The sequence below is a fragment of the Ovis canadensis genome, chromosome 8 (assembly GCF_042477335.2).
Source record: "Ovis canadensis isolate MfBH-ARS-UI-01 breed Bighorn chromosome 8, ARS-UI_OviCan_v2, whole genome shotgun sequence".
Taxonomy (NCBI): Eukaryota; Metazoa; Chordata; class Mammalia; order Artiodactyla; family Bovidae; genus Ovis; species Ovis canadensis.
Genome location: NC_091252.1, coordinates 82,569,281 through 82,596,197, shown reverse-complemented (window position 1 = coordinate 82,596,197; position 26,917 = coordinate 82,569,281). Strand labels below are relative to the sequence as shown.

The 26,917-nt window shown below is 39.5% G+C and overlaps 2 protein-coding genes across 7 annotated transcripts in view; one reads left to right on the top strand and one right to left on the bottom strand.

The window, feature by feature from the left end:
• LOC138444655 (uncharacterized) overlaps nucleotides 1–26,917 on the top strand; it is a 167,275-nt gene that overhangs the window by 20,099 nt on the left and 120,259 nt on the right. Inside the window, exon 4 of the mRNA XM_069597993.1 lies at nucleotides 10,030–10,258. Within this exon, the coding sequence (XP_069454094.1) occupies nucleotides 10,030–10,258 (229 nt within the window). The remainder of the gene's footprint in view (nucleotides 1–10,029; nucleotides 10,259–26,917) is intronic.
• STXBP5 (syntaxin binding protein 5) overlaps nucleotides 1–26,917 on the bottom strand; it is a 206,972-nt gene that overhangs the window by 158,465 nt on the left and 21,590 nt on the right. For 2 of the 6 annotated variants that reach the window (XM_069598647.1, XM_069598648.1), the window contains exons 2-4: nucleotides 24,969–25,327; nucleotides 23,934–24,060; nucleotides 8,740–8,837 (exon numbers count right to left, since the gene is read on the bottom strand). In XM_069598647.1, the coding sequence (XP_069454748.1) occupies nucleotides 8,740–8,837; nucleotides 23,934–24,060; nucleotides 24,969–24,988 (245 nt within the window). In that variant the 5' untranslated portion in view covers nucleotides 24,989–25,327. Of the gene's footprint in view, nucleotides 1–8,739; nucleotides 8,838–10,068; nucleotides 10,462–10,559; nucleotides 10,573–23,933; nucleotides 24,061–24,968; nucleotides 25,328–26,917 lie in introns of those variants that run through there. The other 4 variants (XM_069598644.1, XM_069598646.1, XM_069598643.1 and 1 more) reach the window with 3 other exon arrangements.

Below are 26,917 nucleotides of genomic sequence, written 5' to 3'. Positions count from 1 at the left end.
CCCAGGAATCCCAATAATTCCTTCCTGAGCATTCCTCCCTCATTTAAGAGCAAGGAAGCCTAATAAACTAGAGCAAGGGTTGGCAAACTTCAGCTTGCGGGCTGAATCTAGCCCACTGCCTGATTTTATAAATAAAGTTATATAGTGCAGTATCTACATTCTTTCCTGCAAATACTGTCTATGCTGCTTTTGTGCTACACTAGCAGAGTTGAGTTGCTGGGTCAGAGATGATAAAGCCAAAATGTTTACTACCTAGCACTTTACCAAAAAAAATTGCTGACTCCTGAATTAAAGATTTAGATCTTCATTACTTTATTTGCATGTACACACACACTCATCTTTTATATGATCTTTAGTAGAGACCATACTAAGCTAATCATTTAAGAATCTGCATGTTCCTTCTGTTTTGATTGTATAATTGTATACTGACCTCTGTCCAAATTTCTGAACTTTTCATAAGGCAGAGGATATTGGTTGATTCTAATTTGCGCTGCTTTGGACTCTACTGCATCTTCTCATAACATTTCTGACAGTTAATTAATTCCTAAAGGCCTATTTTTAAATACTTAATGACTATATCATATTACATATAAAAGGATGGTAATATAGAAATTTAGATTTTCAATAGTGAAGTAAGAAAAAGATGGCTACATGAGAAGTAGGGATGAAATTAAAACCAAAAATACATCACAAAAACAAAAGCACTCAGCTTTAAAGAATTATTTAATGGGGAAAAGAAAAAAAGATTCTAGACTTAAGGAATCATTAAACACATGGCCCACTGTGGAGCACTAGTAGTAAGGAGTCACTGTGTCAATGATTCTTTCCCCTAACCCTCCTTCCACTCACTCACTCCCCCCGACCAAAAAACAAAAGTAACACATTGAATGGAGCGATTAACAAAATTCAAAATTTCTTTAAAATGAATGCAAAAGAGTGAGATTAAAGCAACTGGGATCACCAAATCCAGAAGTAGATGACTACTCTTTAAATTCTTCAAAAATGTTAAAAGTTGTTAATAATGATATATGGAAGATAACTAACTTGTCTTTCCTCTTTGATGTTACAAATAAAAATCAGAAATGGGTTCAAATTAAAAGTACAAGACATTATATGGAAGCCTGAACATTTTCATAGTAAGAACTCTGAGTATTTAAACCTGAAGGTACTATTTTCTTCTTAGAGTGACTTATCTCACAAGTGATTAAGGCAAGGGAGATATATCAAGTACCTTTTGGTAGTCTTTTGACGATGATAGTTTTATGAACACTGTTTATTTAATAGAAATCAAGTCAGTTACTCTGTTCTACTTCCTCCAAAGTTTTATACTACTATATTATGTTTAACAAAAGGTATTCAAATATTAAAGGTATGCTTAGTTGCTCAGTCGTGTCTCACTCTTTGGGACCCCATGGACTATAGCCCACCAGGCTCCTTTGTCCATGGGGATTCTCCAGGCCAAGAATACGGACTGGAGTGGATTGCCATGCCCTCCTCCAGAGGATCTCCCCAACCCAGGGGTAGAACCCAGGTCTCCTGCACTGCAGGTAGATTCTGTACCATCTGAGCCACAGGGAAGCCCAGGAATACTGGAGTGGAGTGAGCCAATCCCTTCTCCAGGGGACCTTCCTGACCCAATAATCAAACCAGGGTTTCCTGCATTGTAGGTGGATTCTTTACTAGCTGAGTTACCAGGGAAGCCCCAAATTTAAAAGATAGTATACAGGCAAAGGTCCTTTTCTCTGTTATCATTTTGCTATATCCTTAAACAGACATCTGTTTAGTTCAAACCAAAGACATTTCATTGATCCACAATCTTAAAATACCTTCCAATGATGATAATGCCAAATCAGGACAGGATATTCTCATTTAAACATTACAAATCAATGCTGACACTCTGATTATTAATTTCCTTCTTGTAAATAAGGTGTCACTCCCAGTGCATGAAGTTAAAGTCAAAGAAAGACAACCAAAGCTTATCTTTTTTTTAAAGTATAATCACCACTATAGTTCACTTATTTACATGTACATTGTTAGTTATTACTATTCCAAGTACTATACAATTACCAGATTTGCTATTCAAATTACATGCTAGCAAGTCAATGAAATTAGTCTCTATTAAATTTCTTATATAAAATTTAATTAAATCATATAATTAGGAACCCAGCATTATTTTTAAGTAATCTCATTTTAATTTTACAACCTGACCACTAACACTCAAGAAAGGAAAGCAAACTTTGTTAACAATATTAAAAATTCCCCAACTTTCCTATGTCATATTGAGAACTTACTGATTATACAAGGAAAAGCAACAATTCACCATCTTATTCAATGTGAGCTGTTGTTTCAACAATAAAAAAAAATGTTATTCCTTGCTCCCTTTTGTAAACAAAAGATTACAACTCTGTATCTGCTGACTTATGAATGCAGTCAATGGGTACAAAGTGAAGGAACCCACAATGGAAGTGAGTCCAACACTTCACCCTCTGTAACAGGTACTCAGAACAACCAATCAGAAGATACTCTAGACAGAGGTGGTCCACAGCATTCCCAAATCCTCTGCAGAAATTCAAGATCATAGAGCTGGAAGGACTCTTAGAAATCACCAATCCCTATTTTCTAGTTTTACAGAGAAGGAAACTAGAAGCCTAGAGATTTTAGTTAGTTTATCCAAAATTAGCCTGAAGACCAGAGCATAAACTTTTAATAAGGTAAGTCCTCCAACATTTCTTTACCTTTCTCCGCCAGAATGGCAGTCAGGTTATAATTTTAAAAACAAATTACACTAAAAAAAAAAAAGGAAAACAAAGAGAATACCTAACAGAAAAAAAAAAATGCCTATCTTACTTAAAGCCAAAAGTGCTTACCAACCACAAATTTGATTCACCAATAACTAACATATCCCTTTTCAGTTCCATTCACATTCTATCATACTTTTTTTCCCCCTCCACAAGAAAGTCATTGTAAAATAACTGCTTTCAGGCAGACAGCTTTTCTGGTAGTTTCTAAAGTCAATGTGTCTTTTTTTCCTGCTGCCATAATCCATGCTGAGAATCACAACCTATAGCTGACACAGTACTCATTCTTCCTTTTATACAAAGTCCTCTTTAATGAGTTAAGAGTTGAGGAATAAAAGTGTTTCAAAGTCCTTATTTCTCCTCTACAGCTAGAATTTCAAATGACTAGAATTCCTCTATGAACAAAAAGGATGGTGAGGAAGAAGAGTAATAAAAATGTGGTTTTTAAAAAACAGTTTCTAGCTAAACGGTTTCACTTTTAACTACTTTGAACAAAAATTTATTTCCAAATTTTTCCAATATTGTGATTATGTTCTGTAAAATAAATAAGCAGCAAGTCAAACACTGCAATGCTAACTTATTGTACAAAATCTTTAAGCAGTCATTTATCAACCACTATGTATAATAAATCTTCACATATTATCTTATCACATCTAAGTAACAATTTTGCAAACCTGTGGTTGAAAGAAACAACCATTTAAAAAAAGACAAAATAGTACTTTAAGATCTTTTCTTCGAAGACTGTGTCAGCTATAAAAGTAAATGAAATTAAGGCCTTCCTACACAATGCCTGGCACCGAGTTGCCTCTCAGCAAGTATTTGCTGAAATAAATGAAAGAAGTGAAAATCAAAACCACAGGACAAACTAATATTTATAATAATATCATATTGAACAGTCACTGAAACAGTCACTGGTATGCTCTTAAAAACTATACATTTACATTATTGCATTTAATTCTGAGTCTCACTTCATGAGCTAGGAGGGTTATTCCAACTTAACTGGTGGAAGACCTAAGAAAGAGTGTAGTGGCTCTCAACCAGGAGCATCTGGAAGTGTAAGGGCATCTGGAAGCATGAGGGCATCTGGGTCACACACTGACAGCAGAGGTAACCTAGCATTTAGTAAGCAGGAACCATGGATACCAAACAGACTATAACATCCTGGACAAACCCACACAATTATCCAGCCCCAAATGCTAGCATTACTGAGAGACACTGACCGAGAATAAACGGACAAAGCCAAACAGCTAACAGTGACTTTACACTAGCTCAATAACAAAATCCAAGAAATCACTGGGGGCCAACCCAAAGGCAATCAAATATAAAACTGTATCCACTTCCTTAAGCTAAAATAGGTCTAGGCTACCTTCTCAAAATGGCAAGAGGAATAAACTAAAAGATGACATAATTCCAAACTCAATACTACTCTGCCACCTTCTTTATCAAGTTTTCCTTTTCTGTCTTGTAATTGCTTCAGGGCAGTATTTGAACTTTATCTGCAGCTACTCCCTCTAAGATCTGATACAAAGAAATCCTCAAGTCCTTCTCCAGTTCCCATTCTACTTCCCCTGCTTTGGATCCACTTTACTACCCATACGGATTAATAGTGACATACAAAGGTTGCCTTGGTTCTATTTTTTTGATCCATGACACACTGCCCTGCTAATCATCCGAAAGGTCACAGTCTACCTGACAGCATCTCTCTCACATAGCTACAATGACTCCTTACTGAGTAACAGCCAGGTAACTCAGGTTGACACTAAAGTTTTTCCACCAATTGGTTCCTTATTTCTCCCAACTCAATTAGGATCACAATTTCAACCAGTCTCTTTAGTATCCTTCCAAACTACCATAACTCTCTTCTCTACTCTTGACCTGTTAGCCTAGAATAATTTTCCGACTTCTTTTCTACCATTCTGAATCCTCATCTACTAATGTGCAGAAATGTCAGCAAATGCAATAAATTCAACTGTAGTTTCACTTTGTGTTATGCCAGTAGCTGCTGCTGCAGCTAAAACGCTTCAGCCGTGTCTTTGCAACCCTATGGACCATAGCCCACCAGGCTCCTCCGTCCATGGGATTCTCCAGGCAAGGATACTGGAGTGGGTTGCCAGGTCCTCCTCCAAGGGATATTTCCCACCTCGGGAATGAACCTGCAACTCTTATGTCTTCTACACTGGCAAGGATGTTCTTTCACTAGCACCATCTGGGAAGTAGACCCCTAAATAATTCTAATTTCAACTATGTGTAGTTTTAATCCTTGAAAGTAAGGAACATTTTCACTTCTTTTCCCCATTCAGGACAACATATAACTACTTAGAATCAAAAAGTTGTTTCTTGAAGAAATCATCTAAATATAGCATCTTCATTTTAAAAGTAAGGAAAAAAACCTAACTCAAGGACACATACTTCTTTAGTGGCAAGACATGAACAAGAGATAAGGGCACAATTCATAATCAAATGTTAACACTTAATAAGTGCTTATTAAATGAACTCCAATGTACAGAAAGCCTTTTGTAACTCTGCATTCAATAACCTTACACTGAAATTTGAAAGACAGGTCTACACCTTATCAAAGCAGAGACTGCCGACCATGTTTTCCACAAGTCAGGAAGACAAAAATGAGGTCCTTTGATAAGCTTGATACTTAAAAAATTTATGAGTTTTTACAAAACTTCAGTAAATTTTCCATTTTTTGGCACAGTCCTTGAAATATTCATATGTAAAATGACCTCATTGTGTTTAGGAAAAAATACCTTAAAAATAAGATCAGGGTAGACCATGCTTACAACAGACTATGATGCAATTTAAAATTATACTAGTAAACCAGGAGTCTAGATAAGGACAACAGCAGCATTCCTAGCAATGCCTTCATTCTTCAGTTAGAACCTTTTTTCTCCCTTTTCTGTGTTCCATTTGGGGACAGATGATTATATTATCCCAACAGTTCTGATGCCTAGATTACTTGGAAGAATCAAACTGCACCCACTTCTACATGGGTAGAGGAGAATTAAGATAATTAAATCATTACTATGACTTGGCATATGAAATTATGCTCTCCTGCTTCCTATCAGTAAGTTCACTCCAACTTCATATTCACTCTCCAGAAGCCAAGAAGGCTGAACACAAAGCACGTTTATATAATTAGATTAGTCATTTGCTATACATTAATGCTGCAAATACATTCAATTGATCTTGCATCATTATTGGTTAGATACTATTTAAGGATTCAGATTTCCACAGTTCTTATCTACAAACCTTAGATATCAGATATAAATTCCATATTTTATTCCTAATCTCAAAACAGAACTTAATATAGTCCTTCAACATTTAGGAAGATATTCTATTAGTTAAATTAGATATCCAATTCAAATTCTAATAGCCCAATCCCACTTTTAAAAATCTCCTACTCTGCTCCACAGTTAAATGAAAGTAAAGACTTTGATTTACAAGTATATTTCTGTCCTAAAGACATCTTTTAGAACAAATGTATTATAGGCTATAAGAGTCTAATATGAGAAAAAAACAAAGGACTAAAAGAAACTGAATAAAATAGTGAAAAACATAGCTAGGGCAAAAGAACAGACTTAGAATAAGTCTGCACATTAAATCAATATGGAGCTTGGAAATAAACTATAGCTGCCCAGTTTTCAAAACAAGTGGAGAAACGAACAAATTTTAAACCACATATGGTAGAAATTATATAAGAATAAAAAGATCTTAGTCACTTTCTACAAATATAAGCCATAATAAAGCTCATGAGCTTATCTTCTACCTAAACTTGACAGGAGGAATGACTAGGTGGTATTACTGGTAGACAAACCAATTTATCACTCTGGAATGTTCATATAAATCTCATAAAAGGGAAAGCAGAAATATATTTGATAAATTCCTTAATTTCATTCTAAATATAGTAAGAAAAGTTCTAAAAAAAATTAAGTGTAAATGTAAATTATAGGTTTCCTTTTCATATAGTATTTAACTATTAAACATGTACAAAAGCAAAAGACTGATATAAGTGATGAGTTTGTACACCTGATCCCTACTGTCATTTGGCAATTAACATTAGGCCTAACACTTTAACCTCTCCCCTTGCGTATTAATAATATGCTAATTACTCAAATGCATTAGGGGTAAAAAGTCTTGTTTAAGAAAAATATTTGGTCTTATAAAGTCAGCCTTGCTTGCAATACTTATTATATTAAGTTATAAAAGAAGCAGACTGGCTGTTAAAAACAGTTATGTACATAAAAAAATTAAGACCACATTGGGTCTCAACTGGGAAAACAGTAAAAATTAAACCCACTGAAAAGAAAACCAAAATAATCTAAAAATAACTAATTTAGTTCCACACTTTTCCCCCTTTGAGTCCAGGCGATACTCTCTTTGTGAACAAAAAAAATTGGCTTTTCATTCTGAACAGTCCATCTAGATCAACAACGCACTGCTTTTGCCACTACACAGAGCTGTGCTGGACAACTAGTACCCACACTGCCAAAATTTAAATCCCATCTTCACAAGACTAAAACAGGAACCCTCCAGTAGAAAGGTATTGATCACTGGATATAGGAATATCTAAACAAATGAAGTAAAAAATATTTCAGAATCAACTAGATATTTGGGCAAGAACCATTTAGACATACTGTCTTAGAAACTCACAAACTGAGATCTAGCCTGGTCAGATATTACCATTTTACTAGGTATGAGAGTACTATTGATATTTACTATGAATGATAGTCTTCACTTAGTAACACAATTCAATGAAAACTTTTATAAGCATTTTGAACATAGCACATTAATCACAAAGGAAACGAGGCATATCCTGATACCATATATAGCCCTACTTTGAAATGAAGACTTTGAAAGGTAAGGAAATGCAAAATGTTAAATCAAACGTAAGCTTCCCACCCCCTCCCCCTTCTCAGGAGGCAGATAAATCTAAAATGTGGAAAGCACAGTTCCTTGTGTCTCTGTTTATTATCTGGTGTTTTTTTGCTATTTATTACCAACACATTACCTCACTAATATATAGGAAGCAAATACCCTATTGATGGTGAACAAAGCATTTTCTTTTTAAAATCTTAAGCTTAAGTTTAAAAATAAGGGCAATGTAGGTAAATGTCACAGTAAAAGTAAACACAATTTTACTTCAAGTTTTAATAGTTTGAGAGGAATTGTTAAATATTCTCCATTGTTCAGACTGAAAAAATGATCTCGAAGAATGAGTAGATATTTGGAAAAACATGCTATGATAAAATTATAGTTCATGCATAACTAGGAAATATGTCTCTATACTTCAGAGTACAGTTAACCTCACAGTATTTACATATACATCACAAATGTAGATCATGATGGGGAAACATATCAAGATAGTATACTTCTCTATTTGCATTATACTAAGAAAATGCTCTAAAACTTCTAGAAAACAGCAACACTTCGTAACTTATAAAATTTACATTTGTTTTCTAATTTTTTTAGATGATCAGGTCAGAAACAAATTCAAATTCAATCTCTAATTCAATAGAATAATAAATAGGTCATAACTGGAACATCTACTATGAACAATATTTTTAAAAAGCAAATAAAATGTGCCTCGTGCAATTGTCTTTAAGCTTCATCCTCAACATAGTCTGTTCAATAGACCACTACTATAAGCAGATATATTTCCCCTTAGAAACTTCTACCTCCTTGCAAAGACAGTAATTATTATTACAAACCTTTAGAACTCTTTTTACATGTTTTTAGCTATGTATAAATTGAGAGTCAAGACACAACAAGGCAACACACAACCTGAACGTATGTATAATCAAGGGGAAAAACAACCACAGGATTTCACATTAATACCTGATCATACCATTTCTTTGGAATTACACAGGAAAAGCAACTAATCAGCAAAGAGAATGACTGGGGAAAAGTTCAATTAAATTAAATGAAAGGATACAGCCTTAAAGCACCAGTCTGAGTTCCCACTGCCAGGATCTTCTGTACAGGATCAAAGGCCAGGGCCGAGGGTTGATAGGGAAATCCATGGCGAACAGTCTAGGCATGGGCAAGTGACATCACAGCAACCAGGGCAGGAAGCAAAGTTTTAAAACAGAAAAGTCAACAGAGACATTAGAACCTAGAACCAATTAAGAACCTATTATAACTGAAACAAAACACACATACATGCACTGCTATTTAAAAAAAAACTATGAAAACTATGAATTCTACATCACATAAAAACTTATGCAAGTAAAAACTGAAACCAAAAAAAAAAAAAAAAAAATCGATCCCAGTGTTACATTTCTACTTTCTCATCACAGAGGTACTCTAGAAAAAAATTTAACATTCTTTTTACTCTTATGTCTGAGAATAAATTATTAAAGTTGGCAGTGGTAAAAAATTCTATAAATTCATTTAAAAATGCAATTCATGCTTATTTCAAGTGTGATAACTTCATCCTTACTTTATTTCTATGTTAAATGCAAGTACGTTTACGGAAACACTGTCATAATTAAGGATTCAGCAAAGGAATTAGCAAAAATCTATCTCATCATGTTGCAACCGTAACAGAATGAAAATAAATACAGCATCTATTTTTGCATCTTGGTATTAAATCCTTAATTTTAGGCTACTGAAGCAAAAAGTATAATACACACTTAAACTCTGACTTAAGAACGCCTGGTATTTATGAAGAAGGCAGGTATTAATACAGACACAAGTTTGTATTTCTCACTGAGCAGCTGGTGAATTAATTCGCTGCATCATTCTTTCTGAATTACACATCACTATGGCAATTGCCGTACAATTAACAGGCAAAAATTCCACTTCTAACTTTTCCACCAAACACAAGGCTAACAAGACCCTGTGATTTCATATGTGAAGTCTCCTACCACATTTTAAGGTGAAAATGAGCCAACATCCAGTTGAACACGTCTATCTTTTTCATAAACAATATTCGTTAGACACTTCCCAAAGGAAACTTGGAAGTCGGTGAAAGATCTATCAAAATGCTTGAATATAAACGTCGTTGATTAAGAATACGAATTAAAGGTCAGTATGCTGGAAGCAATCCTGAAATGACTGCCGCATGTGAAAATCAACGAAAAGAGGAGTAAGATGATGTCAATCTCCAAAATAGCCCACCAAGCAAATGTGTGCTGTGGGAGCGAGCCCTTTTATTCGCGGTATTGAGTATTATTGGCGTTCTAACCCTGGCACTCAGGCTTAAAGCCCGAGGTGCCCCTAGAACGACCCCAATTTTCGCGGGGCTGCGCGCTCCGTTCACCTTGCAGAGCTGAAAGTGCTCGGACTGGAGCGTTTCCTGGATCTCGGGCTCCCGGTTCCCAGGTGGGTGCTGCTGCTGCTGCTGCTGCTGCGAGGCCGAGGACGAGCCGGCGGTCAGGCCGTCCAGCACCTTCCTGATGTTGAATTTCCTCATGGTCGCGGCGGGGCTCCCCCGCACCCCGGGAGCCGAGGTAAGGGGCGTCCCCAGGCGGAGGGGAACCGGCCCGGGCCGAGAGCAGCTTCGACCGAGGACGCAGAGGAGCAGGCGCGAGTGGGAGTGTGAGGGGAAGGAGGCAGCTGGGGAGAAGCGAGAGATAATCCGAACAGGAAATGCTGCGACGACGAGAGCGCAGCGGCGACCAGAAGCCCCGCCGGCGACCCCTCTCGCTCTGAGGCCGCCGCTTCAGCCGCCGCCGCCGCCGCCGCCTCGCTCCGCGGCCCGGCGGCACAGCAGTGGCGGCGGCGCCCCGAGCCCGCGCCGCCCAGCCTCACCTGGCGGCGGGCTGACTCTGCGCCGCGCCGCCGCCCCGGCTCGCCCCCGCCGCCGCCGCGTCCATGGCCAGCGGCTCCGCCGCTCGTCGCCCGCCCGGGCCCCCGCAGTCCCTCAGCGCTTCCTCCCGCTCCGGATCAGCCGCCTCCTCCTCCTCTTCCTCCCGGGGGTCGCCGGCTCTCCGCGTTCGCCGCTTGGCCTCCTTGCCGCTCAGCGCCGCTGCCCGCCGGGCATCGCACGCAGGGCGCCGGGGTGGGTCCCCGCGCTCTCTGCCTGGCTTCTCCGCGGCTGGTTCGGCCCGCCCTCGCTCGCTCCTTCAGAGCCCCGGCTGCCCTCCTCAGGCACCGCCGTCGCCGCCGCCCGCGGTCCCGCCCGGCCGCTCCCTCCCGCCTGACAGGGCGCCTCGGCACAGGGCACCAACGCCCGCTCCGAGCAGCAGCGGCAGCCGCGGTTACAGCGCTGGCCGCGGCGGTGGCGGCAGCTGGGCCTCGGCGGAGCCGGGCTGCTGAGCATGCGCACCGCGCGTACCCACCCCCTCCGCCGTCGGAGTGGAGCTGGGGCTTAAATTATCCTCTGCGAAAATCCCAGACCGTGGCTAAATTTCTCCCATCTCAGTCGCCCTGCCAGTGGATGCAGCTGGTTCTCCTGCAGCTGGGGTAGTAAAAATGTTGATGACTACCAAGCAGCAGGAAACCTTTACTTCAAAATCGGTCATTAGAGCGAGGGTTTATATTCTCACCCTTTAACGAGGCACACACTCCCTGCTGCTGGCTGCAAAATGATTGTTGCTGCTTTTTTGATGGTATTTGTTTTGGGTTGATTTGGATTTGGATTTTGGAAAAAGAGCGTCTAGACAACTGTTATTTCTGTGGCAAGAGTATGACAGACTTAGAAAGGTACTAGGAAAGGAGATGAACCTGCAGCGGGGAAATGAATTCTTTCCTGAAGCTCTTACTATTGGTAGGATGAAAGCGTGGACCTGGCAGGTAGCTGCTAGAATGGGATAGGCTGCCAAAGGGAACCGGTTCCAGGACTGGGTGTCTGCCCCAACCAGTGACACATCAGCCCTGGATTCAGTCCGCACGCTAAGGTGGTGGAGATGGGGGTGGGAGAGAGGGTAGAAGTAAAGAGCGCGGGCACTCATTTCAGAATCTTCAATCCGTCCTGTAATGCTGTTGTCCATTAAGCAATCTCCAGTAGCTTCTTCACTCTTGCAAGGAGAAAGGGGGAAAGAAGGAAGTTTAAGCTCGAATCTTTCCATTGCTTCACTGTCACAGTCTCACTTGGATGCTCACAGGCAGATGTCTAGCTCAAGTTTGAAAAGATAGATTTATGCTGCGGTTACCTTTTCCGGAGAGTGAGTTTAACACGGAAAGGTGGATGGGAAGCAGAGGTACTGATTAGGAAGGAGTGGAAACTAGGAAAAAGTAAAGAAAAGGTTGGAAACCCATAAAGACGAAGTCTAATTAGTGAGGTGGAAGTGGGAAGAAGCGTACTCTCCCAAAGCTAGCAACTCCCAGCCCCTGACGCTTCTGAGTTACAGAGGGTTTTCTGAGCCCAAATAAGAAGTTCCCGCCCTCTTCCTTATGATTGGTCGCCTCCCGCCCGGTGCAGGGAAATTCTCGTCAGAGTATTGGTTGAAATGACAGGCTGTCAAGAACAGTCAACAAACCAGTAGCGACTGAGCCTCAGGAATTTCGGGAAATGTAGTACTCTGGAGCTTCCGCATCCAAGAACGCTGTCTTACACTAGAAACCTATAAAATTGTTTTAATATGTATTGAATTTAATATGTATTGAATATTTATTGAATTACCTAGTTAATTCACTAGGCGTAACCAGCGATAAAAACAAGTTTTAAGATTTTTTTCAGGCCATTTCTAAGTGGCTCTGAAAATTTTGTTTACTGATTACATTTTTTGAGTGTCAACACTTTGCTAGGTACTGAAGACTCAAAGCTTTCAACGAGCTCGCCAGTCAAATAGGAGCAAACCTCAAGTAAATAAATAATTGTGAAACAATGTGATGAGTTCATTGAGGAAATCATGCAAGAGAAGGACTGAAGAGGGTTAAGGGAAGGCAGGAGAAGGCCTGGAGATGGGGAACTCATCATAGTTGAGTCCAGGTGAGGAGGAGTTGGCTAGGTGAAGAGGAGGGAAAAAAGCATTAGAAGCCAGCTGGGAGACAGTCAGAATTACCTGGAGAGCTTTTTAAAAAATAGGTATATCTCTATAGGGTGAAGGGTGAAGTCACTCAGTCGTGTCCGACTCTTTGCGACCCCATGGACTGTAGCCTACCAGGCTTCTCCGTCCATGGGATTCTCCAGGCGAGAATACTGGAGTTGGTTATCATTTCCTTCTCCAGGGGATCTTCCTGACCCAGGGACTGAACCCAGGTCTCCCACATTGGAGGCAGACGCTTTAACCTCTGTAAATTGCAAAAAAGAGAGATCACTTCCCCACAGAATTTTATGATCCACCTTTTCACCTAGTTTGAAAATATATCTGTTGGATGATTTGTCATCACTGGATTATGAAACTGTTTGGAGAAAGGACAATTTCTTGCTGAGAGGCTTTGTGGTATAGTGGAAAAATCCTAGACTCCATTGTCTGCCAGACATGGATTTCAATCCAGACCTTGGTAACATGGGCAACCTTGGACAAATTCCTTACTTTTCCTACGGGTTAGATTCCTCATGTGTAAAATGAGATTAATACTACCTTCTTCCTTGGGTTTTGGAGGATAAACTGGGGAAGAAAAATGTAAAGTTTGCACTAATTAGGTACACATTCAGTTCAGTTCAGTTCAGTCACTCAGTTGTGTCCGACTCTTTGCGACCCCATGAATCGCAGCACGCCAGGCCTCCCTGTCCATCACCAACTCCCGGAGTTCACTCAGACTCACGTCCATCGAGTCAGTGATGCCATCCAGCCATCTCATCCTCTGTTGTCCCCTTCTCCTCCTGCCCTCAATCCCTGCAAGCATCAGAGTATTTTCCAATGAGTTAACTCTTCTCATGAGGTACGCATAGTAAAATGGAAAAACTGCTATCAGGGTCCTTGGGGAGAAAGGGACTTCAACAAATCACCAGTTTAGGCCAGTACCCCACCAATTTAAGGGGCGAGGACTTTTGGAATTTTGTTTTGATTTTTACACTTCATCCGTCTCATCAGATTATGAACTCATCCTGACATTCTCAAAACTTTGGTTCCCAGAGGACATGTAAACTTTAAACAATTTAAGATGAATATTGAGCATATCTGCTACTGTAGGTTAGCTTTGTACACTTGCAATCTATCTTCTCCTGTTTCAGAGACATATCTAGAATTCTGTTAGGTAAAAAGCAACAACACTCCCAAATATCTACTTTTGTGATGGCAAAGATAAAATTAAGAGATCCTCAAACGCATGATATTTCATCTCAGTTTCAACTAATCAGTTGGTTTTAAATTAGGATTTTATTTTAAAATTAAAATTAATTAGAAATTTAAAGTTTATAATAAAACTGACTAAAAATCAATAATTTATATTATTCATTTAAAAATTTAGCACATGGGGTAGTTTTACCCATAGTAATCTCACAACAAAATTTTATTTATTTATTCTTGTTTTGTTTGCTTGAATGACTCAGTATATCAATTCCAAACAATTGAATATCTTTCTGCCTTTGGGAGAATTCAATGGCTTTCTATGATATTCTCCCAAATGGAATTCTTTCTTACCTGCTTATTGGAGAAGGGACCAGGAGATGATGACATAATAATACATACCACTGACAAATTATAAACAGCAGTATTATTAATACATTTAGCTGAGTTAGGACAGCTCTAAGCAATACTCAGTTAATTCAATAGAAATTAAAAGGTTAAAAAAATTGATACATAGGAGGAAAGGCAGCTTATTCAATTATTTGTCATGAAAGGCCAAAGACCAAGAATTCATAACATTCCTGAATCTGCCCATCTTCATTATCTTGTTTAAAGGCTACCAGGCTAACAAAGGCTCTGTTATTGGTCTCACAGGGGCAGCTGGATACTGATTGATAAGAATAAAGTAGAAACTGACAATAAATATTTTAAAAAGAAATTATGTTATTGGCAAAAGCTTTCTGGAAGGTAGACAAACTTTACCTCACCTGCTAAGCATTCATTTGTATTGACTTAATTTTCATTTATTGAGTCCCAAAGGATGTGTGCATGACAATAATTGATTCACTACACCATTTAACAGAATATTGAATTTAAATTATCCGTAAATTGCAGTAGAGATGTTAATTAGTTAGTTTGCCTGGTTCACGTCCCCTTTTCTGAATGGGTCCCCTAGGCCCTGCTGAAATGCTAGAACTGGGCACCTCTGTTTTGATCTCATGACCATGTGTCTTGGTCTAAACTGATTGGTTCAAAGGCAGACACCTGAAGTAAGCCAAACCAGGAGATCACCTTCTTCTGGGAATCTGGAATTGAGTCATAAAGATGCCAATTAGACTCAAACTAAGAAGTCATGCAGAGCTGGGATTAAAGCTGAGAGTTCCCAGACATCTATGGAACCTAGGAGAACCAAGCAGACACACAAACTATACCAGAGAAGTGACTCTAGTGAGGTGGAAAGTCTCCATTCCTGACTTTCCAATTTCCAATCTTATTCCTTGGGAAATCTGGCAATACTTTCTTTCTTTGTATTCATGAGTTCTACTAGGTTTCTGGTTCTTGCAATCAAATATTCTGGTCAGAAATTCAGGTACAACCTGCCCCCAATGTAAAGGAATGTGGAGATATTGTAGCCATTTTTCACTGCCCTTTTTACTTTATACTCACAATTCTGCCTACAATTAACAGGCTGCTACAGTAGCCCAGCAAGCAAATGGAGGCTTGGAATGGTTAAAAGTAGTGGTTGCTATGAGAAAGGGTCTGACTCTGTTAATGGTAGAGCCAAGATTCGCTAACAGAATGAGGGAGGGTATCAGAGAAAGAGAAAAGAGAAGGATAATGCCCCCGTTTTCAGTCTGAGTACTTAGAAGAGTGGTGTTGCAATTTAATTTCCACATTTATGACTTCTGGAGAATTTCCAGTTACCATTTGTACCTGCATGAACTGGACAAATATCATCAGCTAAATAAACAAGCCTCATCTGGGAACAAGCAGGATCCACTATGTTGTGACCTTCTTTGTCAAGCTCTGGCCTTTCTAGAAAAATAGATTAGGCAGATATTAATAAGCCTTCATTATTCCATGGATTACCTCTATTACTATTTAATATTATTTGTAAGATTATCATTAAACTAAATACAAAAGTGCCTAGACAAAGATCAGTAAGTTCAAGGGAAAGAAAATTGATCAGTAATTAATCAGGAGTTGACTTAGGTCATACCTGAATGGTCTAGTGGTTTTCCCTGCTTTCTTCAATTTAAGCCTCAATTTTGCAATAAGAGTTCATGATCTGAGCCACAGTCAGCTGCTGGTCTTGTTTTTGCTGACAATAGGAAGCTTCTCCAGCTTCGCTACAAATATAATCAATCTGATTTCAGTATTGACCATCTGGTGATGTCCATGTGTAGTCTTCTCTTGTGTTGTTGGGAAGAGGGTGTTTGCTATGACCAGTGCGTTCTCTTGACAAAACTCTGTTAAGCCTTTGCCCTGCTTCGTTTTGTACTCCAAGGCCAAACTTACCTGTTACTCCAGGTATCTCTTGACTTCCTACTTTTGCATTCCAGTCCCCTGTGATGAAAAGGATATCTGTTGGGGGTGTTAGTCCTAGAAGGTCTTATAGATCTTCATAGAACCGTTCAACTTCAGCTTTTTTGGCGTTAGTGATTGGGGCATAGACTTGGATTACTGTGATATAGAATGGTTTGCCTTGGAAATGAACAGAGATCATTCCGTTGTTTTTGAGATTGTACCTAAGTACTGCATTTCAGACTTCTGTTAACTATGAGGGCTACTCCATTTCTTTGAAGGGAGTCTTGCCCACAGTAGTGCTTTTGAACTGTGGTGTTGGAGAAGACTCTTGAGAGTCCCTTGGACTGCAAGGAGATCCAACCAGTCAGTCCTAAAGGAAATCTATCCTGACTATTCATCAAGGACTGATGCTGAAGCTGAAGCTCCAATACTTTGGCTAACTGATGCAAAGAACTGACTCATTGCAAAAGACCCTGATGCTGGGAAAGACTGAAGGCAGGAGAGGAAGGAGATGACAGAGGATGAGATGGTTGGATGGCATCACTGACTCGATGGACATGAATTTGAGCAACCTCCGGGAGTTGGTGATGGACAGGGAAGCCTGGTATGCTGCAGTCCATGGAGTCACAAAGAGTTGGACACGACTGAGCCACTGAACTGAACTTAAGTTCAAGGGAAAGTTCAAGGGAAGTGCAAAACAATACAAATTGAACCAAATGAGCACTTAAACAGAAAATGTGAGGCATTCAGAAATGTAAGAGAGAAATACTGTCAGATTCTTAAAAATTAGAAACTGAGCGATCAGATCCTCAATAAATTCTAATATATTTCAAATTATAATATGTTATAATTATATAATATTTCTATTTCTAGAAATATATTTCTAAATATTTATTATATATACTTATATAATAAACTAGTATAAATATCTATATATTATATATATTTATAAATATTTCTATTTCTATAATATTGTATTTCTATAATATTTCTAATTATATAATCTTGCTACAGTGGGAATGATAGTCCTACAATGGGACCATATTTGAGGTGAGAAATAATGCTTCTAGAATTTTTAATTATAGTATTATTTTAGGTTTTAAATCTTACTGTAAATAATTTCTCATATTTGATTTGTGACTGAAGAGCTAACCATAAAGTTTGTACTTTATACAATTAATCACATTTAATATGTTGTAGAAACTGAGTAAGCTTTGAAAAGCAGTTAAAGTTAGTATTTTGTTCCACCCCCAACCCCACTGCTTTGTTCTTCTCCACCTCACCTGTCCCCTGTCTCCAACTATGCCCCCCTCAAACATGCACACACAAACGGACCACCTGGGAATCCCATTAAATAACCTACTAACACGTCAGTACACCAAAATGTTACACATCCCTAGCTCTTGAAGCCTTGGAATTCGATCTTTCTTGAATGATTTCTTAAGACAAACTTTGATGGAAGGCAAAACAGTTAGCACGGGACATTCTCCACCTATTTATACATGCCCTGCTACTCTTCCCCACCTCATGGCAGTTTTTCCAATACCCCAGATCCCTCTCTCCTTAGAAATCCTAGCCTTTGCTGGATAGCTTACTCACTGTCTCCAAATCCCCCTTCCTCAATCTGCTTAGACATATTCTTGTATCACAGCATCTACTCCCTTCTCTCTGACACTCACCTAATATTCTCAGTTAATCGGGGGTGGGGGGGGGGGGCAGTGAACAGCCTGGAAGCACAAAGAATACTTTTCACAGGGAAGGGACAAGAAACATGATTATGTACACTGTAGTGGTTTAGCTCTGTTTGTTCCTGGCTCATAAATACATCCAGAGAGATAATAAGCATGATGTTGAGGACACAAAATGTTTAAAGTCTATAGAGCAAGGGAGAAAGAGAAGAGTGCTGCCCTAGCACAGTCTCCAGAAGACAGGATCAGGAGTCTGAATCCTGGTGCTTCTGTTCATCTGCAGCAGGGTGATGACTGGTATTCATTTCACCAAGGTTTGCCCTGTACCCAGTTGGTGACAGGTACTTTGCTGAGTGTTATGGGAAATACAGACATGACAGACTTGCTTATGGCACTCGATAAAGAAAACAAAATCCCTAAAAGGAAGGACAAACATCAATGCCAAAAGCATCTTTTGATTCTCCTGAGGATTATTACTGTATATCATTTCAAACTCTCCATACTAATAATGCCCTCCCATTGGGTATGTACTTATCACCACGGTATCTTGTCCCAGAGGATGGGTGTCTGTGGAAGCAACACCTGGGGTTGGGAAACATGAAGGGTGGAGGAGGAAAGACCCTGTAATCACTCAGTTCCCTATTATTCATCCAAAACCTCTGAATAGGTTTCATCCAAACCAGCATGACCTAAATATTTTTGCCAAGACTTAATCTTGTTCAGCAGGGCCCAAAACACAACATCCCTTCCTTGGTTTCCTCATAACCATAAAGAGGGTGTAACCTCAAGGTGTGGCTTCCTAACTAGGGTAAGTGGAAGCCCTTGTGCACATAGGTTAGTTCCTGTTCACTCTTCAACATGGAGAGATGAACCTCTTTTGATTTCTGTAGGGGTAAAATAAGTGATGGTTACTTTCAGCCCAGGCCTGTAGGAAGACAGAGGCATGATGCTCCACGTTATGTTTAGCAGTTGAATGACTGCACTTCCATGAGGCCAGTGGAAACAAGATCAAGTTTGAGACTACCGGTCAACCAAGAAACTTTTTCTTTGTGAGGATTAAAGCAATGCTATAAGGATTTTAGTAACATCATGGGTCAGATCTATTGTTGAGTAATAGCCTCTGTCTCTGTGCTGCTTTAAATGATTCATATTCAGTTTTCAGTCATGAGGTTTCTTTCCTGTGACTTAATGAAGGATTTTTCCAGTGTCCTGCAAGAACATCTAACCTTAGTAACCTACAGCTTGCCTGTGATGCAGTGCATCACATTGATGCATGCATTCCTCTGCAGTGTCTGCCTCTTAATCTGCTCTTAAATGAGAAATTTTCTGCTTCTTCATGATGCGAGAGTTTGTTAAATTCAGGAAGTTGAGAAGGAAGTTCCATGACAGCATTATCGTGGTTCACCAGCCTAGTGGTTTCCTTTAAGAAGCCTCTCACTGCAGTTGAAACTCAAAGCAGAGGTGCCCATCTGGTGATAATTTTATGTTACTGGGTAGCCTACTTGGGAAACTCTATGCCTCCTTCAGTATTCAGACATACAGAGCTGATGCTCACTCTTGTTTTCCTGTTCCTTATGTCCTGGCAGAGCAGAGAGGGCTCTACCACAGAGGCAGGCATAACCTGGATTGTGTCACTAGCCAGGTAATGTCAGACTGCTCACTTAAGTGTTCATTTCCTCAGATGTAAAAGAAAACCCAAGTAGAGGGTTGTAAGATGAGAAAAAAAAAATACAAAGTTCTTAGCTCAAAACCTGTCACATACATTGAAATTGTTGTTGTTCAGTCATTAAATCGTGTCTGACTCTTTGCAACCCCATGGACTGCAGCATGCCAGGCTTCCCTGTCATTCACTATCTCCTGGAGTTTGCTCAAACTCATGTCCATTGAGTCGGTGATATAATCCAAACATCTCATCCTCTGTCTCCCCTTTCTCCTCCTGCCCTCAATCTTTCCCAGAATCAGCCTTTTCCAGTGAGTCAGCTCTTTGCATCAGTTGGCCAAAGTATTGGAGCTTCAGTTTCAGCATCAGTCCTTCCAGGGAATATTCAGGACTGATTTCCTTTAGGAGTGACTGGTATGATCTCTTTGCTGTCCAAGGGACTCTCAAGAGGCTTCTCTAGCACCACAATTCGAAAGCATCAATTCTTCAGTGCTCAGCCTTCTTTGTGGTCCACCTCTCACATCTATACATGACTACTAGAAAAATCATAGCTTTGATTAAATGGACCTTTGTCAGCAAACTGATGTCTCTGCTTCTTAATACACTATGTTCTTCATAACTTCTTCCAAGAAGCAAGTGTCTTTTAATTTCATGGCCGCAGTCACTGTCTGCAGTGATTTTGGAGCCCAAGAAAATAAAATCTGTCACTGTTTCCACTTTTTCCCCATCTCTTTGCCATGAAGTGATGGAACCAGATGCCATGATCTTAGTTTGCTGAATATTGAGTTTTAAGCTAGTTTTTTTTTTTTTTACTCTCCTCTTTCACCCTCATCAAGAGGCTCTTTAATTTCTCTTTACTTTCTGCCATTAGGGTGGTATCTGCATATCTGAGGTTATTGATGTTTCTTCAGGCAATCTTGATTCCAGCTTGTGCTTCATCCAGTCTGGCATGATGTACTCTGCATATAAATTAAATATGCAGGGTAATATACAGGCTTGACATAGTACTTTCTCAATTTTGAACCAATCCATCATTTCATGTGCAGTTCTAACTGTTGCTTCTTGACCTGCATACAGATTTCTCAGGAGGCAGGTAAGGTAGTCTGGTATTCCCATCTCTTTAAGAAATCTCTACAGTTTGTTGTGATCCACATAGTTAAAAGCTTTAACATAGTCAATGAAACAGAGGTAGACATTTTTATGGAATTCCCTTGCTTTTTCTATGATCCGGTGGAGTTGGCAATTTGATCTCCGGTTCCTCTGCCTTTTCTACATCCAACTTGTATATCTGGAAGTTCTTGTTTCATATACTGTTGAAGTCTAGCCTGAAGGATTTTGAGCATTACCTTGCTAACATGTGAAATGAGTGCAGTTGTGCAGTAGTTTGAACATTCTTTGGCATTGCCTTCTTTGGGACTGGAATGAAAACTAACCTTTTCCAGTCCTGTAGCCATTGCTGTGTTTTCCAAATTTGCTGCCACATTGAGTGCAGCACTTTAACAGCATCATCTTTTAGGATTTTATTCAAGTCAATTTCTGTGGATGTTTGTAGGTACTCTCTACGTGATCTTATTCTGTTCCTGTGACTTCACCATTATTTAAACATTGATAACTCCCAGATTTGTATGTCTGTTTCAACCTTTCTGCTGAACTCCATATGTGATTCATATATGCCTCTTGACATTGCCACTTGAATATTCAAAAGACATCTAAAATTTTAGTATCCAAACTGAATTCTTCACTTCCAGCCACAATCTACGCTTTATATCCTCATAATCGTCTCTTTGTCTATAAATGGTGACTGTCCACCCAGATGTACAGGCCTGCATGAGCCATCTTGGATCATCTGCCTCCCTACCTGCCCCCACCACACCCCCACACACACCACATACCTCTATTTCAAGTTTACCAAAAAAATCCCATCAAAACTTTCTTTACAGTATATTCATGTATTAGGAATTTGACCAGTTCTCACAATTTCCAACTTCATGCTTTAGTCCAGGCCAGAATAATTTTCATCTGGATTTTTTCAGTATATACCAAATTCCCCCCCTCCTCATCTATTCTTAAAAAAGTGATCAATATAAAATGTAAGTCAGAGTATGTCTGTGGGTACTCAGCCTCCTCCGATAGTTTCTCACCTCACTCTGAATAAAGGTCAAAGTTCTATGCAATGGCCTAGAAAGGCCCTGCAGGGTCTGGGCTCACTCTGTCCTTATCCCTTGCTTCACTGATTCACTCACCTTAGCCACACTAGGTTTCTTACTAATCCTTGAACCCAACAAACACACTTTGTGCCTTACAGGCTTTGCGCCTGTTTTTCCTTCTGCATGAACCAGGAGTTAGCAAATGTTTTCCTTAATGGGCCAGAGAGTAAACGTTTTCAGTTCTATGGGTCACGTACAGCCTCAGTCACAATGACTCAACACTACCAATATAGTGCAAAAACCCATTGACGCTGAACAAATGAGTGTGGCTGTGTTCCAATAAAACTTTATTTACATGAGCAGGTGGTGAGCTGAATTTAGCCGACCTCTGACCTCTGGCCAATGTTTCTCTTTCCTCAGATATTTATGTGATCCATTCCCATGTTTCACCCCTCCCTCCCTCCCAAACACACATGTGCACATGTGCATGTGCACACACACACAAACATACACACTGGTACTTCCCATATCTGCTCCAGACTCCTTATTTTTTTCCCTTTTTGGAAGAGACTTTTAGTTTCTTGTGAATTAATTCTAATTAATTACTCTATTTAATTCTAATTAATTGTGAATTCTAACATTTGCTCTTATTAATTCTAAAATAATCAAGTTTGAAAGAAACAAAAAGCTCTGTCCAGCTGCAAGCCTTCATTTTCTCCCACAGAAAGCCTTGGCCTTTCCAGGTATTATGGAATGGGTGTTTCGTACACCTGCATGGAGAACTGGAAATTCTGGAGGATTCACCAGAAAAGTAGCTTTAAGGGGTCAGAGAATTTGGAATGAGGGAGTGGGGCTAACCCCAAAATGGAAGCCAAAATAATCCTGGCAAAGTCAAGCCTGCTCACTACCTGACACACTAGCCATTTATTTGTAAGGGTCTGTTTTCATCTCTGCTGCGTCCCTGGGGCATAGAGCAGTTGACTGAGACAGAATGAATCAATGGGCTCTGGGCCAGAAGGCAGGAGTTCCTTCTCATTTCTAGTATATGCCAAATAATCCTTTAGCTTGTCACTTAACCCCTCAAATTACAAATGTCCCTTTGTGAAGTGGGAAAAAGATAAGACATGCTATAGAGATGAAATCAGATAGTAAATACCAACAAACAAAAATAAAAAAATAAAAAGTAATAGAAATATAAGTTTTGTCAGTACACTGCACACTAATCTCTTTTAGGAAAAATTGACTATTCTTTAAAATCAAAGAACTTTGATTTATTTGGAGTTCTACAAGACTGAAGTAGTGTCCTCTTTAGGTCACTTTCTCTGCTTCAAATTTTGTATACAGAGGAAATAATTGAAATCTTTAAGAATCCTTTAAAGATTCCATCTGATTTTCATTTTTTCCCCAAAACTCTTTTATAACCTTAGCATCTACTACAGAGATCGGGCAGAGCTGATTATTTGGGCCTCCATTTTGTAATTGAAGAATTGAAAGTTTTCAAATTTTAATTAGTTAAACCTCAAGTTATGTCATTGGCCTATTTGTTTCTCAGTAATTTGATTTACAAGCTATGATTTATATTTATAAGATATTTAAATGGAAAGATCATATGCCAGAATATTATTGTCATCTGTTTATAACTTTAGTTCCTGGTGAATTAATTCTCACACTTGGTCTTATTCTAAAGTGATCAAGTTTCTGAGAAGCACAAAGATCTACCCAGCTACAAATCCTCCTCGTCTCCCACAGCAAGTTCTGGTCTCTCCAGATATAGTGTGGAATGAGTGTTTCTTATACTTGGGTAGATAACTGGGTGTTACTTGCCAAGAAAGTAGCTTTAGGGATCAAAAAACTTGGACTGAGGTATTGATGCTAACCAAAATATGGGAGCCAAAACAATCCTGGCAGAATAAATCCCGTTTTGCCTGATTTTGCCCCCGAGCATGAATTGTTATGTCCAATTAGCAAACATAGGATCTGAGGTTTTCTTGGACACCATGCAGCTCTGGTTGTTGCTTCGGTGGCAGCCAAATAATTATCCAGGGGCATATTTGGGAAAGGGACAGAGATCTGCAAAAGAGGATCTCTTTTGCTTATTTGAAACATGATTATTATAGCAGCAGGCACAAAGTTTACAGTGTACAAGAGAGTGAAACATTCTTCATCTTCAAATGACAAAATTATTTTCTGACTTGAAGCTTACTCACCATTTTTTTGAAGCGGGTATGGAAAATTAGTCTTGTTACATCAGGTAAACTAAGGGCTTTATCAACTGTAAGTTTGTAAACAGTCATTCCAAGGTGTTTGCTTTTTGTCCCCTTTCTCAATGCTGCCCTGGTGGAGAAAGAGAAGTATTGACTTGTGAGCCTTGGTTTGACTCACCAGGTCTTCAACACAGGAAATAAATACAGTCTTTCAAAGGACAAAGAGATGGTCCTAGGAGCCCAACTCTACTCCCTGGATCTGCTGAGATATAGCCATGTATCAGCAGATTTCTAGGGGGCAGTGCCTATGCTATATCCATCTAATATGACATCCTTTGTCCAGTTGTGAGCCTCAAACCAGGGGACCTTTCTCAGCCTCCCCATACCTACATCCTGATATATTTGTTTTCCTGGCTTCACCAACTGGATGGGGGTGCCTGCTTTCTTTTCTGGGAAGCTTGTAGTTTCTCTGGACCTCATCTAGAATGGAATGTTATTGAACTCAGTTTTGGCTGCTCACCACTCAAAAGCCAATACTTGAGAAGCAAGTGTTGGTTGGAAAAGGAAAACTTGCTTTATTTGAGAGGTCAGCAACCTGGGGAGAAAGTAGCTTGTGTCCTAGAACCAACTCTGAATATTCTGCACAGCCATGAAAGTTTTTAAAGGAAAAAGGGGGAAATAATCTCAGTGAATTGTTAAAATAGAGCATCAGATTCTTTGCCATCTGTCATTGCATGCAAGTGTTGACTGCTCGTGAGCCTTCTTTCGATGCTATCTTGTTCACAGAGTCTGCTCTCCAGATTACTAAAGGGAAAGCTGGGGAAAAGTTGTAGTCATCTGTTAAGCACTTATTCTTCATTTCTACCTCTTTAAGAAAAGAATTAGCAGGTTATGTGAGGCATTGTGTAAGCAAAGTGTTTGAAAGGTGTGCTTGGGCCAGAAGTTAGTTAAGCACAGAGACATCACATATGCAAATTAGTTAAAATATAGCTTTAGTAATGTGACAAGACAGAGAGCCTCCTGCAAAGAGCTACTTACAAATCCCCAGTGTCAAACATGACAACATTTGTATGGAATTATGGATGAAGGTGTATCTTCTTTAACTTCTTCATGCTGACATAGGACACCATAGTCTTAGAGTGGAAGATGCTGACACGGGTCTGTAACATTTGTTTGCTGGCAGTTTTAGTGTCTGCTTACATATACAGGCAGTACAAGCCACAGTTATTTGGATGCCCACAAAAATACAGATGATTGTTAATCCCATTCTCTTAAGGCCATTTCTTGGAATTGTGGTAGCCACAGATTCAGTGCTGTTCAAGCAGCAGCAGCTATGTCATAGCTATAGTCTGGTCATCATGCAGTTAGTTCTTTCCCTCTGGTGACAGATATCGTATCTGTAAAACAAGTCAACAGTGTGCATCAGACATGGAAGGATTCCATGACTCTCTTGTCCTAATCATTAACTGCTTGAGTTCGCTCTTTTGCGACTCAGAGGAGACCTGGGAGACCTCAGTTTTTCTACATGTAAGAGGTGGAGGACATGGAGGGACCTTTGAACTTGGAGGGGCCCCACAGGGTTCTGCTCAGTTTCAAGAAGCACAGGTTCTTCACTTGTGGATCATCAAACTTAAAGAGAGCCAAAGGAGAAAGAAGATACTTGAAAAGATATTGAATAGTTACATTTGTGTGATATCTTTCACCAATTCTGCACTCCATCTGAGGGTGTGGGAGGAGTAGGGCTCCCCATGCTTATATATAACTCTTAAACCCTTCCTTCTTGATTAGAATTTAGGGATATACCTCATCAGGGAAAAATTTACGATTCAAAATCAAAGTTTTAAGCAGCATCATAGCAAATATTCTGTTAATTCACCTTCACTTTGACTTTCCTCCTAGGTTTAATTGACCAAATTCTCCAGCAGCCAGTTTTCTTTTTTCTCAGATTTTCATCCTATTTCACTTCGCTTGTCAAAGTTTTTAGTTAATTTTCTACCCAAGTACTGGGCTAAATGCCATTCCTCCTAATATTTTATTATCTCTGCCTTTGTGATTTTTCCTTTGTTAGTACTGACTTTTTATTTACTTTTTGTGATTAATGAATTTTCTAAATCAGTAATTTGGAGAATGTTGCACGGACTCTTGATTGCTCACAATCCAAACAGCTAGAAAACTCCAAAGACTGTAACAATCCTAAGGTTCAGCATCACAGTTGTTGGTCAGAGTGATGTTGCTGTGATGGTGCCTGGTGCTGGTGTTTCCATTATCAATAATCCATAATTAATTATTTACTGAAATGTTTTATGTATGGAGATATTGGTTCAACACATTAGGAAAAAACCAAAAACCAAATGAAAGCAACACCAATAAATATGCATACATATATTCTAGTTATATGCTTTCTTTTTTAAAACTTTTTATTTTCATTATTTTAACATTTTATTTATTTATTTATTTATTTTGACCATGCTTTGCAGAATGTGGGATCTTGGTTCCCCAACCAGGGATTGAACCAGTATTCCTACACTGGAAGCTTGGAGTCAACCACCGGACCATCATACTCTTTAGCTGTACCTTCTGTTAGTAAATCTACACTAAATGTCGGCACAACCAATCCTAATTCTGTTAGGCTGGTTTTCTACCTTGTAGGCTCAGTTGCTCTGTCCTGTTTTATTCCAGATCTTGGCTCGGCCTTTTGTTCAGCCCCAGTGGATACATGGTTTTCTGCCATTACCTCTGACTCTAGGGTAACAGCACTCCTTTGAGCACAACATATGATATTTTTCCACTGACTCCAGCCATCACCACTGTAACTCTGAGGCAGACTGGCCACCTCTGCTTCCCCTACGCACTGTTGTGCTATATCAAACCTCACGATACTGTTACAGCTCAGTTCATCAGGACAGGGTAGTTAGGAAAAGGGTTAGAACTTTCCTGGTGGCTCAAACAGTAAAGAATCTGCCTGCAATATAGGAGACCTGGATTCA